Genomic DNA, 16,801 nt, shown 5'->3' with positions numbered 1-16,801 from the left:
CAGTTTGTGTCTAATTGCAGGAGTAGAGCCCAGTATGTGGAAAATAAAAAACGAACTCCCATAAAGACAATAAAAGCATTCGAACTCGTGGAGGCAGAAAGGATTGCACTGCACTGTTTGTGTGGACGTCGAAAGCTTGACCAATCAATCAAATGCTTGCGATGCAGAAGGTAACGCTGTTAGCAAAATATCTGTCCCCTAAAACACAACGCAGATTTACCTACCTTTGGACTTTGACGTTGTTGTCTCTGGGGTGGGGGACTTGAATCTGAATCTATAGTTCAGTTTTGATAGTCATGGGTCAATTATTATGTAAATGAACCCCTTTGATATATGGAGAGGCAGTGCTGCTAGCTCAGAGACACATTTTAAAAAATGGACAGATAACAAAATGTATACTGCAGACTTGAAAAGACAAATATTACAAATGTGCATTTTCTATAATGTAGCCCCGTTTAAGCATTGTTTTTTTTTTATATTATAATAATTTCAAGGAGCTGCATAATTAATATGCCGTTTGGAAGCTTAACTCCTAAAAAGTTCACAGATTAGTCCCTGTACGCGTATCATATCTGAACTATGAAATATTTCATTTATTTGAGAAGGAATCTTTTGTCCAACACCTCATCACAGTGTTTAAGGCGTGTCAGAGCAGAATCGAAGCGCCATGGGAGAGATGCATAGTTCCATCATCCTCATGTAGTGAGTGAGCCGAGCTGGCTGGGAGATGCGCGCTCACTGAGACGCGAGGAGGCGGAGGAGGAAGAGGATTGAGGGAGAGGACCGCTGCCTGCATCGTGCTCACTTGGTCATGATAACCTTCACACCAATACCCGCATCTGCATCTCTCTAAACAAATCAACATTTCAACCGCACCCGGATGGACTTTTGCCCTGGATTGTTTTAATTTTCAATTTTACGCACGCCCGATTCCACCCGGAGCTGTTCATCTCCCTTCAACGCGAGAAGGTAGGCGCGTTACACCTGCTGTTTATTTTTTATTTTTTTTATTATTACGATTATTAAATATGATCTAATGCAATGTCAATGACGTTATGTTGATTTATGGTGAAGTTTTTCGTTACATAATTCTAATCCGGTGAATTTGATGACCCGAATCGGAGCGTTTTGGATGAGCGCACGCTTCTTTTGGTCACACAAACGCTATAGCAATTTGCACATACTACACACGGATGTGACTTACTCAAATTGGCTTTAGGACAAATATATTTGTAGTGAGCGAGTGAGTGAGCGAGCGAGCGAGCGAGCGAGCGAGTGTCGAAGTGGAAAGTTTCAGCACGCTGACTCTGCTCTTCGTCATCAACGAGCAGGGGATGACGACATTTACACATATTGTATAGTTAAAAAAAAAAGTGCAAACACGTCCATTAAATCATCAATTCACAGTTGCAGCTGCTTGCTAAATGCTCTTAGTCGTGATGCCGTCTTTCCAAATTGCGCAATCTAAACTGCTCCTTTAATCGTCGTGCATTCAATGTCAATTTTACGTGCTTGTAAAAAAAAAAAGTCGGCTTTTGTGTTTTTTTTATGTGTGGGGAAACCAAAAGTTAAAATTGAGATCATGGATCATGTTATAGCTCTGTAAATAACACCGAATGCTTTTTAATAGCTTATCAATGATTAGTGAGCTGCACTGGGCAATCCAGTACTTCATTTATATTTATTTTTACAAAGACAAAAATTCTAGTTTGACTGAGAAAGTCACTGAGGTATTTTATGGGCTTTGTGGCAACATCTTTCATCATGCTGAGGTCTTTCTATAATACTCCGTTGACCTCATTTGGGCTGCTAGAGGCGTAAAATATTAGAAGCCCCTGTCGGGATAATGTAATATCGTTCAACATAACATGATTAGTTGATTTTAATGAGTCAAGATTAAAGCTACAGCAAATGATAATTAAAACAAAAATTATGAAATTGAAATTAAATCACCTCGGTTTTAGTAGTGACATGCTAGGTGCCCACTGGCGGCCCCTTGCTGGACCTCAGTATGTCTTACCAGCGGTAGTAAAAACAGCCGGTGACTGATGTTGAATTAAATAGGGCCTTCTGGCCAAAGCTCGTGATGGACAGCGGAGGGGAGGCGGGCGTTCAGAAGGGGGATTGGATCGAGAGGTCTCCAGTGCATGGTGGGATCTTGGCTGTATTACAATACATGTCAAAAAATATGCACTGATGCTGTCAATGCATCATTTATAGCCGGTTAGTGGCAGCATCCCATGCGAAGCATCTCATATGCTTCTCTTTTTAATAATTCAAACACTCTTTATCTCGGGAAACTCACTTAATCTAATTGTACAGCACTGCCTTTAATGTTTATACAGCTTCACGTTGTTCATAAAAGCTAGATCACAAATTTAGCTTTTTTTCTGTGTTCATGTTTTAGCCCGGAATTTGAGCTGATAAGAATGCTGTCAGGCTTATGCTTTGCTGAAGGGCAATTTTGAGAGCAGGCCTGTAAGGGAGAAAGTGTCGGTGAAATATTCAATGTGAAATTTATGTCACCACATAAGCCTCATTAACTTTGCCTAGAGGCCAGCTATACAAAAGTAACCTGCATTAGAGAGAAGAGGGCCCTTTGAATATGTCAAACATTACATAATTTAGCGGACAACAACAGTCATTTAAAAGGGGTAACTAAGAGATTCTGAGGACGGGATTCAACTCCAAGGACAAACTAGCATTGTTTGCAGCTCCGTCAAATAGGATATCGGATGCCTCAGCAAGACACACACAATAAGTCATGTTAATTGAATAGAGGCTCGAGACAATTTTCATAGAAGAGTGGCATCTTGGGTTTCATGGGTGTATGAATCCTTTCCTATTGAAGGCACACAGAGCACACGTCTGTGGTCAGTGGCTTGGATTGACTCAGATACGTTCAGGATTATTGCAACTCTACAGAACCTTTTTACCGCCATGTTGTGTCAGCAAACTTCTTTTAATACAAAGACAAAGGTGGAGCTGGCCGACCTGGTGTTGTCAGGGAGACGCATGCATGCACCCATGTGCAAAGGGATATACACACACACACTCACAGGTGAACAGACAAGGCATTAGCATAGGTATCAGTTACTCAAATTCAATAGCTTGCAGCAAGATTAACTATTCAGAGCAGGTGGTTAAAGAGTCTATTGTGTCGCACGGTCCTGTGTTCATCGTTGGACACAGCGATTATGTGCCAAAGCAATTGCAAAAAGGAATGAACAATGTGTGCATTTGCAGGTTTTCTCATGTAAATCATGTAGACAACTAAATGGCTGTGAACGAAGCAAGGGCAGTGTTGACATTTTGTCACCTTGCAGTGCAAAGCAGAAAATTCGGCAAAATGTCACTATTGATGGGATTTGAATATTGTATAGATACCCTAAAATCTGCTCTGAATGGCTGTTGGTGATTATAATCCCTTAAAGACATGCAAATGAGAGTGGTAGTGGGTAATTAGTCATGTTTATCAGGATTACAGAAAGCCTTCAGTGATATTAGGCAAACGGTTGAGTCGAAATTGGTCATCATTTCTTAAAGGTTAAGTCTACCGAAAAATCTTCTTTACAATGTTGGAAGCGCCCCCCACAAGTCGTTTGTGGAATTTGAGTTAAGCAACAAATTCCAGCCGTTTTTATCCTTTTCAGGGGGCGGCCATTTTGTCCCTCGATGTGGACTGAATGACAAAATAGCTGCCGCCTGAGATAAATAAAAACGGGTGGAATTTGTTCCACAGAATATCACAGAATATCAAGTTAAGTCTATTGGGGCTGCATAGAACATATTGTAATGGAATATTATTGCGTTTATGTTAATCATTAATAGAACACATCATTTAGGCCTACGAGCATTTTTGAATTCTCTGGTTCCATGCTACCTTATCCAAAATATTTTTCCCGGGTCAGTCATACTCTAAAATGTAAAAATGCTGCCAGCAATGTTTTATGCGGCATTCACATTATGTTCCTGGTGGCAGTTGGAGCTCGGGTTGCCCAAAACGTAGTGCACAGTAGGATTTTGTCCATTTCTTTCTTTTCTCCGCCTTCAAGTCTTGCTATGTTTTCTCAAGGTTTTATCTCAGTATCTGTGACAGGTCGATGGGAAAGACCCTGCTGGGTCCGGGAGGCTCAAAGGTAAACTAAGGTTCGGCCCGTCACTTTCTTATGGAGCCTCTCATATTTCTCGCATTCGGATCAAGGCCTTTTTGTTGCTTTTTTCTCGCTGTCACGGCTTTCTATGGAAGAAACGTCGGCACTGTGTAGCTCGAGTCTTTAAACCGTTAGACGCCAGGACAAGCTTTGATTGCACTTAACGATAAGGCGACAATACAACCTAGCTTGCTGTGAGAATTGTGACAAATGTATCAAAATGGGACAAACATTGTGTTGTGCATTTCTTGTACAAAAACTTTGTTCTCATTGTTCTCTTTTATTGTGTTACAGTTAAAGGCTTGCCTGACCCCACAAATCAAACCATGAGGCATGGACCAACAATGAAAACGATGCGCTTCAATCCAGGAAGTCGCCGCAAAGAAAACACCCAAGATGCACCTGTGAATCATTGATCCCTGTTGCACTTTTGAAGCAGTTTCACTCGACGCGGGGATCAGATATTTTTATCTTTGCTTACAGTTCCTTTGTAGTATAAATTGCATCCATTATCAACATTTGATCTGGATCAGAGATTGAAAAAACACGGATAGTTCATTATAAAGCAATGTGGAATATAAGATATATCAGATGCATCTTAGGAAGCTGGCCTAATCAAATATTTTTGTCACTTTAAGTGGACACTTATCAAGTGCAAATCGCTTCCTGGTGCTTTCTGTTACTCACTACAATGAATCCAAACAACCTCCCTGGGAAGGTTTTCCTGCTGCTAAGTACTGTGCTGGCCCTGAGTGTGGGATTAGAGTTTACTGGCTCCGAAGGTCAGTGGGCTCGATACCTGCGCTGGGATGCCAGCTCTAGAAGTGACCTGACCTTCCAGTTCAAGACATCCCAATCAGAAAGCCTCATGCTCTACTTTGACGACGGCGGATACTGCGACTTCTTACTCCTCACCGTATCCGAGGGCAGGATGCAGCTCCGCTTCAGCATCGACTGTGCCGAAACCACCATCACGTCTGAGCAGATGGTCAACGACAGCCGCTGGCACTTTGCCGCCATCAACAGGCACAATTTGCGGACGGGCTTGGCCGTGGACGGCCAGACCAAGACGGCAGAGGTGCGGCCTCAGCGGCAGGTCATGAAGATCATAAGCGACCTATTCCTTGGGGGGCTTCCTGGAGACATACGCACATCTGCCATCACCTTGCCCTCTGTCCGTGAACTAACACCGTTCAAGGGGATCATCACCGACCTTATCTACGGAAGTAAACTCCCGACGCTTATCAACAGTCAGAAAGTGCGTTTAGAAATGTTAGGTCTTTGCACAGAGAGCCCCTGTGAGAATGGAGGGATCTGCTCACTAGCAGATGGAGAAACCTACTGTGACTGCTCTAGAACTGGATATGGAGGGCGATATTGCACTGAAGGTAAGATGCCAGCCACCCGTCCATTACGAGCATGTGACATGTAGAATACTAATTAACATATTTACTGAAATGGGGAAACAGCTATATAGTCTAGTGTATTTTCTGAACCATCAGGTGCACCTGTACATAAGCCACGTCAAATGCAAAAAATAAATAAAATATTAAATAAATAAATAAATAAATAAAAAACACGATATACAAGCCGCACCAGGCTATAAACCGCAGTTTTCTATGTTGAAAAAAATTAGTTGTTAATTGCATAAAGGTACATAAGCAGATTCTTAAAACAGAGCCTTATAATACGACAACAACTTTGCTAATTAATGCAGAATAGACCCAGGAGAAAAAGAATTGAGATTTATTTTGCATATTTTCTGAACTACTGACCGCCCCAACCGGTGGAAAAAAAAAAAAAAAAAAGAAAAAGAAAATCAGAAAAGCCGCAGCGTTGTTGTATTAGCTGCATGATTTAAAATCGAGGAAAACTGTCATTATTTGTCACTGACAAAAGCTAACACAATAACTCACACTGTATTTAAGAACAAGTTAGTTGTTACAGATAATCCTTTGGGTAATTAAAAATGCAAAAGTAAAAATAAATGTTTAATCCCAACTATATGCTGTGTACTCTTGAACATGAACTGGCTCATAAATATTAGGACTCATCTTTTTGGCTCTAAATCAAATAAACATATAGCAAAAATACGCTTATAAAGCCAAGCATTGAAGGTTGGAATTTAATTTCCCACTTTTTTCATCAGACAGCCACAAATCAATTTATCAAAAATAATTTGACAACCATTTGCTCTCACTTCAGAGTTATTGATCACTTCTGCTCAAAAGTGTAATGTTTGTTTGCTCATCATCCAACAGGATCCATACCAATAACGACAAAATTCAGGGATTTGCGGGAGATGGTATAATTTGTTGCTGATCTAAATATGGATCCATTGTCCCGAATGAAGTTCTATGCCACTAAATCCCATTCTAATTTTTTTATATAATGTTTGCTATGACTCAAATCACAACTTTCTTATCAAAGTTATTTTTTCTCCGGGAAACTGACTCAGCTCCTGCAAGGACGTGCAGGGACCCGAAGGTACAAAATGTTTGGATGAACTTCCTTTCCTCTTTTTCTGTGCCAAGGTAATCTGTTTTCGGGGGAGGGGGGTGTTAAGACGGCACACTCACTTATATCCACGTGTTTCTATTGATGTTCTTTTTGGCATATACTGTGATGTCATATAAGACCCATTTGTAAATGACGTCTGGTCTCTATTCAGGAAATATACATAGTGGCATTTGCTCCCACTACTCTTTCACATTTCACCAGATGCCAAGAATAACTTGATTTATTTCTCATGACATCTCATGCTATGTTGTAAAAAAAAAATGTACACCACTACCACAGCAGCATTTTTTCTTCATGTGTGGGGATTGTAAATAGAAAAAAATGAACAGAACCATGTTAAATTTCCTCCTCTGCTGACCTGTTCTTGCCAGTCTAAATCAGACTGGCTCGACTCCTGGGGGGATAAAACATCAGGGGAATGCTCACTGAATTCTATTTTAGTGCACTGGAGACACACTGTGCGAAGGCATTTTTGCTTAGCAATGACACAAATTGAAGGTGCTTAAAAATATATATTTGCGTGCAATAATTTAACTGCTTTTGTTTCCAATATGCTCGTCGTTTATCTTTCACGTTGAGCCGTTTGGAGCTTAAATCCCAAGAGCTTGCCTTTGGCATTGTTCAGGACAGCACACGATGTGCTGGTTGCGGAGCAGTCAAGCGGCAGGACTGGACTTATCCTCATTTTGCTGCATCCCTTTTACTCATTGCTTTTGCTAAGCAGTCAGAGCAGGGTCCATTTTAAGTCTAATAACGCTCCAAGGGACTGATGATATGCTTGTTTTAAAATAGACATGTTTTTAAGTCGGTGGTTACAGACGGTGCCAGACGGTTTGGAGAAGACAGCGAAGGATCGCCATATTTTCACACATGGGAACTTGACCGCAGGCCGGTTGTAGAGCAAATTGTCAGGTCGGTTGTCAGGAAAAAAAAAACCAAGGAAAAAAAAAAAACATCCCTTGTTTGTTTTTGTCAGGTTTCCTCACATAGCTCTCATCCAAGTTCCTCCTCATGAATAGTGCTCACAATGACCCCACTACTGCGCTTTCTGCCTGCCATTAACTGATGTGGCTGACTGGTGATTATGCAACAGAGACAGGGAGCCATAATTAGGAGGATAATGACAACAGAGATGGCAAATTTGTCAGCGGAATGCCTTTACAAACGCTGCCGCCCAGACTGACGGCAAAATGACAGAATTCCTGCATCGAGTCCGCAAGTGCTTGTTCGAGCAACCTTTTAATGGAACGTTTAAGAAGTTCAAGTCATCGGAGCATGAATATTTAATTGCAATTAAATGCAAACATCTGACGAGCACACCTGTCTTTCTTGGCATACTGTTGATTATACAGCCCATTCATGTGCATCTGTCACGACTTGTGAATATTTATAGTGTACGTCATGTGATAAGACTTAAAGGCCCAGACGTTGTACGTGCACACCGTGCGCAAACATCCACGCTTAGCGAGCGCCGAGACCCTCGAGCTGTTCGTTAAAACAGGCAGATGGTTGACTGAGTGCAATGGGCCTGGGTCGTGTTTCGTTTAGCCACCGTCCTAATTGTAGCCTGCTAGCCCTCAAGGCGTAGAAAGACAAAAGAATGAGTTAGTTTACTTCAATAAATAAAAAAATCACAAAGAAGGGGGAGTTTTGTTTTAAAATATTCACTTTTTGCTTTGTTAATTGAAAAAAAAAAATGGATAAAAAAGCACCAGGAGGACAGGATTAATGTACAGGTTTGCACAGATTGAAGGCCAGTTAAAAAAAAAAATAAAACATCTAATTGAAGTGTGAATTGGATGAACAATTCGACAATTTTAATGGCCTCAAAAACACTTAGCTATCCATTCAGCCACTTTTAGTGACGCCTATTCATGTTCAAGTGGAGCCCATCCAAGATTACATTAAGCAAAAGGCAAACTATACCATTCATGCAGTCACCAAACTCACCGAAGTAATGCCGAGTCTGTGACTTCAACTTTAAACCAAAATACAAAAAGTAACCCATCCGTTTGTCATCGTCATTCTATCAATATTTCATCGGCATCTTTAGCAGACGTCTCCATCAAATGACGATATCGAGGAGTCATCTTCTCATTGCACCAAAACATTTCTACCTCCTCCCTCCTGGATGGAAGTAGTCCAGCGCAGCAAGGAGCGAGGGACCTAGGACAAGGTCCGTCGGTCCTGACACGGTTCGTTACGATTCCTGTAATGGATGAAAACCCATGTCGATGCTTAGCTCGACAGTTTTTTAGGTTTCCCGTCAGTACCGATGGAATACCAAGGCACATTATTAACCTTTACAACAAAAATGACATTTTAGACAAACATCATATCGTCACTTTTGCCGAACACATCCATAAGAGCAGTGGGAAAGTAGACTATGGCTGTCAAATTACAACCGCTCCATCTTTGTGTGTCAAGCAAATGAGTCCAACACGGTGCTAAATCCAATTTGACGGATCAGAGTGTCCGGACTAATATGCATTTGCAGAAATCTGATTAGAATCACATTTCAAACCACCTACTCCTGTGGTTAGGATACAAATTGTTGTTAGATGTTTGCAATCTAGATCAAATGTGGGCTTCAAATGAATCATATTTGGCAGTGTGATTAAGACCCATTGGAATTCCAAAACACCACATGAAGACATTTTGATGAATACACATTAAATGTGGACAGTACTACCATAATGCGCTCTTAAAAGTCGTAAAATTTCTCCAAAATGGGCATATTATGTGTGCACCGAGTTCCAAAAATGTAAATGTAGTTGTGGGACTTTGATCAGTGCTCCGCTTGACTGACTGGGAGCATTTCCTGCCGACACGCTGCTTATAGAGAGGAAAGGCAGTGACTGAGGATAGAATGCAGACATTAAAGGGGGAAGGGTTGCGCCCCCAAGTAGGTACTGTATAGTGCAGCAAATTAACTCATAGCTTGCCATCATTCCGAATGTTGGACATCCGTGTAAACAAGCACTTAAAATGAAGTTGCTGTTGACGAACACAGCTTTACTAAAACATGGAGGCAGTTGCGCCACAATTTGTGAATAAATCGTGGATGCTTTGACTTTGAGCATCATTTCTCATGGCAATAAGACTGACGATGACGAGAGAGAAGCCGGCATGTTAAATACTTTAATGAAGCACAACCAAATTCAGTTTGGCTCCCGCTACCTTTTTAAAAACATATGCTAGCATGCATGCTAGCGTACGTTTTAGCGAGCATGTATGCTACTTTATGACTTTATGACTGCTCCAATAATAATGAATTTTTATCAATCAATCCTGAAATACATTGTAAATCGTACCAGCTACATTTTTTTTACTGTTTATAGGACTGATTTCCGTTGTCCAGACAAATAACAAGGAGGTTATGTTTTCATCTTTTTTTTTTTATGCTATTGCAATGAAAAAGTGACTCAAGTCGTTAACTTTCTGTTGGCCAAGTGAAGCTTTTTCTTAAGTCGCGACCTTTCTTATTTATTTCTTATTATAAATTTCTTATTAATGTCTTGGCCAATGATGCCTGACTCCCACCTTTCACTCAGTCAGCTGGGGGAAGCTTCAAGTAATGAGGACAAGTGGTATAGAAAAAGGATGCGTGGATGATTCATGACTTGAAATGACATAATTGAGGCATATTTGGAGGTCATTCTCAATGATGTGGATAATATTTAGGTAGTCGTTAGGATTTTATTCATGTTTTTATTTTATTCCTTTCCACAAGGTATCACTTGCTAGTATGACACGGCCTCGTGGTGAGGCATTCTTCTCATGCACTCATCAGACACAACCCTCAGTCTCTGACGTGCGGTAGCAACTTGCACCACAAACAGACGGCCATGAAACACATTTAGTCTCTTGTCCCATGCGAATGGAGATATAAGAGTGTGACTAACTGTGTCGGGACGATGTGCTTAAATTAGACACTCCTCGCTCTCCACACCCGCCGACTTTTGGCTGGCAAATCCACCATCTCCGACATGTGCTCCATTTTGCTGTCATCATTAATCTCAACTACATTACGTTCCTGCTATTAGCTTTGGAAATATTAGTACCTTTATGGTAATGACGTGGATATCAGCCCCCATTCTTTTTAATTCAATTAACTTGGGGTGATGTGAAGTCGGTTTAAAACCTCGGGTTATTACAATGTGATATTCATAAGGTCAAGGTTATTAAGAGCTACTCTGGATTATTTAATAAGTATGTGAAATGATGGCTAATTTAAAAACCCCATATGCCGTATCTGGAATGTTGAGTTTACGACCCGTTTTGCTTTAAAATATAGACCGGTTTGATAGAAGGCCAGTAATTGATGGCTCGGTCGAGCAAACTGTTAAGCAAGTGCTGAAATGGTGCCTTCAGGCTTAGCTTTAGGGATTAATAAACAGACATGGGAAAAAATGACAGTTACAATAATCTTACTATAAAAAGTAGGTCACGGGGGGGGGGTGCAGGGACTTGCCTGATTCCAGTGCAGAGGGCATTTGTGCCGAGTGCCCAAGCTGAAAATTATGTTTGGATTTGAGTTGTGAAAATAGAGCAGGGATTACGCTCGGACCACATGTCCTCAACAGCACATTGGCTTGTTCTGGAGCATGTCGCATCAAGAGAAAGGGCTTTATCTGCATCTGGAACTGGTCGTTTGACACGCAAACACAACCCATGCGCTAACGTTTTCACACATACATGAAAAAAAAAAAACGATGGATGCTCGCTCAAGCGTACTAGGCATTCATTTGTGCTGAGCGCCACCGTGCTCGAAAGCCGGGGTGCCTCTGCCGTCCTTCAGCAGGCCATCGTCTCCCCATCCATCCCAACAACCACAATTTGTCCTTCCATTTTGTCCGCCAATGTCATTCTTCTTACGTGGACGCCCCATTCTGAACGCCCAAGCGGAGACAGGAAAACAAATCTCACCCCGGAGCCATTTGTCCTGATGTGCTGCCTCGACTAAAGCTTCTAAACGTTCTTTCCCACTGCCAATTAGAGAAAAATAAACGGATTGAAATGATTTGATCATATCCAGTGATGAGCTGGTGTGGTTGGTTCGATGCTGTTCGAATCTGCTGCGGTCTTAATGTGTGGAATTTGCAGACGGCTATCCCAGCTTCACTCTTAACTGTCCATATGTGTATATAAAAAAAAGAAAATTTAAAAAAAAAAGGTTGGGGGGGGGGGGTTGTCCAGTTCCAGAAGGTCAACACTGCCACAGGTGCTTCTATTTAATAGCTCGTTTGTGCATCCACTCCAACTTATGTAAATGACTATCAACGTTAGTTACTTGTATTCCCTCTCATCAGACTGTTTTTTTTTTTCATATTTATTTGAGCATTTTTGAAACCCAACATCAACAATTTATGACTGGTATCAGGCAAACTCTAATTTCTTTATAAGCACGAAGAGTCATCCATAGGTGAGTTCTTACTAAATAAACTTACCACACTTAATCAATTCTAATTTTATATTGTCACCGTTTGAAAAGTGAGCATTCCCCTGAAAATCCCCAATGGGAGTCGAATGTGTGTCAAGGAGAAAGGGAAGAGAAGACGTCGCACTGGGCATCGAGGGTTTATATGAAGGTGGAAAAAGGTCGGACGAGGGTATTTTGAGATCCAAAACAACAGCATAAATCTTCATGTGTAGGATTTATGTTTTATGTGTGATGCACTCTGTGTGAGGTGGGTGCAGAATATTATGTTATTCAAACAATATTCTATTTTTTATGAGTTTTCTTCCAAATGTCTAATGGCAATCTGGCTCCCTTACCAGATGGGACAGATTAAACTCTTTTTTTCCCCTCTTCGCAGCAGATTTAAAGTGAAGTAGTCTTTTTGATCATGCATGTCAAGGGGCAGCTCTTTGCTCTTTACATGAAAAAAAAAAACTCTTGAGTGGCGGGGTCCTTTTTTTAGTGTTTGCATGCTAGAGTACATGCAAAGGAAAACAAAAGCTGAAGTGTGTTGCTAATTGAGAACTTTGCTTTCTTCTCTTTATCTTTTGGGGAAATCAACAGCAGTCCATAGAACACCAGGTGAGTCTAAAGACAAACTCCCCTTCATTTCCGAGTTGTGTGTTCTTTATTTTTGATTTTTTTTTTTTTTTTTAGAAGCCCTTTATCATTATTTACTAACTTTGAGAATAATTGTACTTCCTGCTTCACAACATTGTGCGAACGTCTTGGGCTTTTTGTCGAAATGTTATTAACAACATTTTGACATGGTAGAAAATACAGGCCAGGTGGTTTGCATTATCTTTAATTAGCTCTCCAGTTTAGTTTTGAGGGACTTGCCCCTATCGATCAAGTGGAAAAAAACAGTAATCATTTGCATATATGTATAGATAGAAGCCACCATTTATTATTATTACATTTGGCATAATGACTGAGATATAATTTGTGGTTGAAAAAAAGTTTGGTGGCCCAAGGCTTTTGCACAGCGCTGTTTGTTCCAAAGTTGTTGTTCAATTTATATTAATGAGACAAAAGCTTTCAAACGCATTCTGGGAAGCTTTTAATTTGGTAGTCATGGTTTGCCATTCTGCAAAGCATGCATAATGACAATACATGTTGTATTGGTGTGACTCTTTATTTCACTCTGTTTCTGTCTGCTGTTTCTATTTAAGGCCTCGCACACCTAAAGGCAGAGCAAGGTAGTCTCTTTTTTTTTTTGTACATCTCACTTAGTTGTTTGTCCTCTCCACCTGACTTGGTTTTGGGGCACAATTTTACGCCGTGTGCCTTCACTACCTGTCTGTGTGCATTTGTTGCAATGCTCTGGGTCGGGGGTGGGGGTGGGTTTGTGTGCGCCAGGGGAGGGTGCATGTCAGCATGGTATGATCTCATCTCACCTTAGTCTTACCCGGTTTTCCGTGTATTACATAACTGTGTGCACTGCTCCGTAGCGAACATACAAGTGACTAAAATGTTCTTAACTGACCTTTGCTGTGAAATAGCTCATAAAAAGAGGGACTAGATTTTAGCGGCTTAAAAACTAGTGTGATGTCACATTCATTTTATTAGATGGTTTTCATCATACTATTGCCCAAGGGGCAATGTTTTTATTTTTTTCCCAAATTTTTTATGATACCTATGGTGCACTTTTGTTTGGAATTTTGCCAATTTTTCATTGAGTAGTAATCCATTTTATTTTGCATTTCTATTGGAATGACAAACACCTCATATCCCCGGAATAATTTTTTTTGTTGATTGTTTGGTATGTAAGGACAATTTGGACACCACAAGAGATGCTTCTTTTGTTTTAACCCCAAATAGTAATTTCCATAAAATCATACAAAATAAAATAATGACTAATTTAGATCAGTGTCAATGCTCGCATCGAAACTAGCACGAACATGAGAGGTCCTGGCTGACCACTATTCCTGACCACTAAAGTAGGCCACTGGGTTGCCATGACAACGACAAAGGCATCACAGTACTCCATTTGTTCCAAACCAGTATATCACCACAGTTATTTTTTTTTCTCAGATATTTTCTGATTGAATTATTGATTACAGTTGTATTGGCCAAACAAAGGCCTTGATAAATGTTTTTAATCAAGAAATCAGAAAACATCAATGTTTGCATTGTTTTGCGGTACTTCATTTGAATGTGGCAATCTTGACATTGTGTGAGGGGCTGGAATGAAATAAAACGTTCAAGATGATTAGCCTTAACGGGGATGGCCAACTTATTTCAGATTAAAACCAGTATGATTATTTATACCTTTGAGTACTCACCTCTACCGAGTACCACTAGCACTAGAAAAACCGCAAATTCAAATTAAATTCTGTATTTTTTTTTTTTTTGGATGAAGCATATAGTATGAACATGCAAATACAAAAAAAAAAAATAGGCAGCATGTAAGTACAGTTTAGCACTCTGTTTGACATATACAGGTCAGTGAAATAGTTGCTTGCACTGCATCCAAAATGCCAAATATACCTACTATTAATGCACGGAATATTTCTTTCTCTTATTCTCAGTCACTGAAAACAACTAAAACAATACATATGCATGAAATACCATAACGCAGAAAGTCGTTTTTGACCACCCCAATGGAGTTAGTAAAGAAGCTTATAATAAACGGACGGTATATGTGCTTCCAGATGTTGCATCTTAAAGCCATATGAAAAGACCAAATTCATGGAAATGTCACCGGCATCCGCTTGGTACCATTCGTATTGGTACTCGCTCATCCCTAAATCTTACCCATAATTCTTGCATTTCGCTTCATGTCTGTGGAATGTGCTACCATTCTTGACACTGCATGCTGATGCTGTTGAGGCCTACTCTAAGCTAACTACAGCTTATTGTAAATTTTCTTGCTGCCGTGTCCTACCCGAGATGACCCTGTGCTTTCTTTTCTCTCACCGGACCCCTTCTCTCTACAATCTATAGGTAGAAACAAAGGTACAGCAGCTCCTTTTCCTACTCTCTTACTGCACTTGAAGTGTGTACGTGTGTTTTTGCTTTAGCGGGTCCTCTGCCCGCGGTCGATCATTGGTTATGTGTGTGTTCATTAAACGTGTTCATGTCTTTGTGTGTGTCACATGTATGGGACTGAGACGAGATGTTTCCCTGCGAATGAGTGAACGTGTGCGTTTACTGTCGCGTGACAGATGAGTGATTGAGTGGAGTGGCGATGGGAAGAAATATGATTTCAGCGTGGCATGCTCAAGAGGAAAGACCTTAATTATTGCTGTTTAACAGAAACTAATGAGCGTCTGCTCTAATATGGATCACTCGCTGTCCTCGGAAGCAGTGAATATTAATGACGGCGAGAAGATGCATTTGTGTGCACCTGAGTGTTAATCTATGTGAGAACCTAATTGGATGTGACAGGTCTTTTCAAGACGAAAAGAAGCTGATTGGTAAATTAGACCAGACATTTGGCTGCTTCTGTGTATTGCAACGACGCGGTCCTCATTTGTCACTCACTGCTTGTGTGCGTCTCCTTGAGCTCCGTATTGAAGAATTGAATTGACCCTTTGCTCCTGCCCCCCTGTCGCTATGCCCGTCAAGCTTTTCCGTGCATGCCATACCGTGTTGTGTGGGTGACATGGTCACGCTAACATAGCACCGTCAGGTGTGCTGCAGCTGGGATGTCCAAGCTCAGTTGATGAGCATCACATTGAATTTTCAAGATGACTTTCTGGTTTTATGGAAAATGACAAGCAAGACACATTAACGTAAGAAAAATCTGTGTGACTGAAATCTGTTCTTGGCAGGGATATCATATTATATATTGGATTTTTTTCATAAATAATATATTAAATAATAAATTAATAACCAAAAATATTATGGTCATATTTTAACAGTACCACAAACAGTAAATCGAGGCGCACGAACTTTGTAGCACAGTAGCATTTTACTCCGGCTGCTACTGTCCACCAATTTCTTTGAGAACATGCATAGTGCTATTTGTTATTCTCACTTTTCGTGATTTATCATTCCTTTCATCTGAAAAGAAGTGCAGGTCGTGTATCTAGATTTGTGGTCATTCGCCCTATGTTGCCTCTGATGGGCTCAATGCTGTTAAACTTGTACTACTCATGGATTTGCGCTTTATACTACGAGTGGATTATCGCTTTTCATTAGCTAACCCTAACACACATTGTCCAAACATATCTAACCCGGAAATCTTACTTTAAACTCTGTATAATGCAACCCCAAAATATATTCTAAAAAAAAAAAAAAAAAGACCTTTCCCTATAAGAATACTGTGGTATTTCGACTAATTAAATAAAAAGTTGAGGAATCACTCACGAGGAGCTGCTGTACCCACGCCCAGTTATTCACATGCAGGTTAACAAAATCCATCTCCTGAAAGTACTCTGTAGGCCACACCCCTTATTTGCACACATCCAACACACAGGATGGTCCCTGTTTATTTCTGTAGATTCACTTCATTTAAAAAAAAAATTATTGCTCGATTTCTTTAGTTAAAAAAAAATAGGTAAATGTGTTTTTTCTTTTTTTTTTTTACTGCGCCAGAATGGATTATAATTAATTTCAATTAATTAATTTCAGTAGGGAACATTGATTTTTCCATGTGCGAAAATTGCATTTTCTTTGCATTAATTATACTGCTGTAATGGTGGAAAATGAGCAATGTGCA

At 40.4% G+C, this 16,801-nt stretch overlaps 1 protein-coding gene across 13 annotated transcripts in view; it reads left to right on the top strand.

Moving 5' to 3' along the window:
- The first annotated feature begins 720 nt into the window (after positions 1 to 720).
- nrxn3b (neurexin 3b) overlaps positions 721 to 16,801 on the top strand; it is a 196,645-nt gene continuing 180,564 nt past the window's right edge. For 9 of the 13 annotated variants that reach the window (XM_088286177.1, XM_088286174.1, XM_088286171.1 and 6 more), the window contains exons 1-4: positions 722 to 969; positions 4,449 to 5,542; positions 12,700 to 12,717; positions 13,308 to 13,334. In XM_088286177.1, the coding sequence (XP_088142303.1) occupies positions 4,846 to 5,542; positions 12,700 to 12,717; positions 13,308 to 13,334 (742 nt within the window). In that variant the 5' untranslated portion in view covers positions 722 to 969; positions 4,449 to 4,845. Of the gene's footprint in view, positions 970 to 4,448; positions 5,543 to 12,699; positions 12,718 to 13,307; positions 13,335 to 16,801 lie in introns of all 13 variants that reach the window. The other 4 variants (XR_015840152.1, XR_015840150.1, XR_015840151.1 and 1 more) reach the window with 2 other exon arrangements.

The sequence above is a fragment of the Idiotropiscis lumnitzeri genome, chromosome 21, assembly GCF_059441095.1.
Source record: "Idiotropiscis lumnitzeri isolate Australia: NSW breed Sydney's pygmy pipehorse chromosome 21, RoL_Ilum_1.0, whole genome shotgun sequence".
In the NCBI taxonomy this organism is placed as follows: Eukaryota; Metazoa; Chordata; class Actinopteri; order Syngnathiformes; family Syngnathidae; genus Idiotropiscis; species Idiotropiscis lumnitzeri.
The sequence above is the reverse complement of the archived record's forward strand: the minus strand, read 5'-3'. Positions and strand labels throughout refer to the sequence as shown.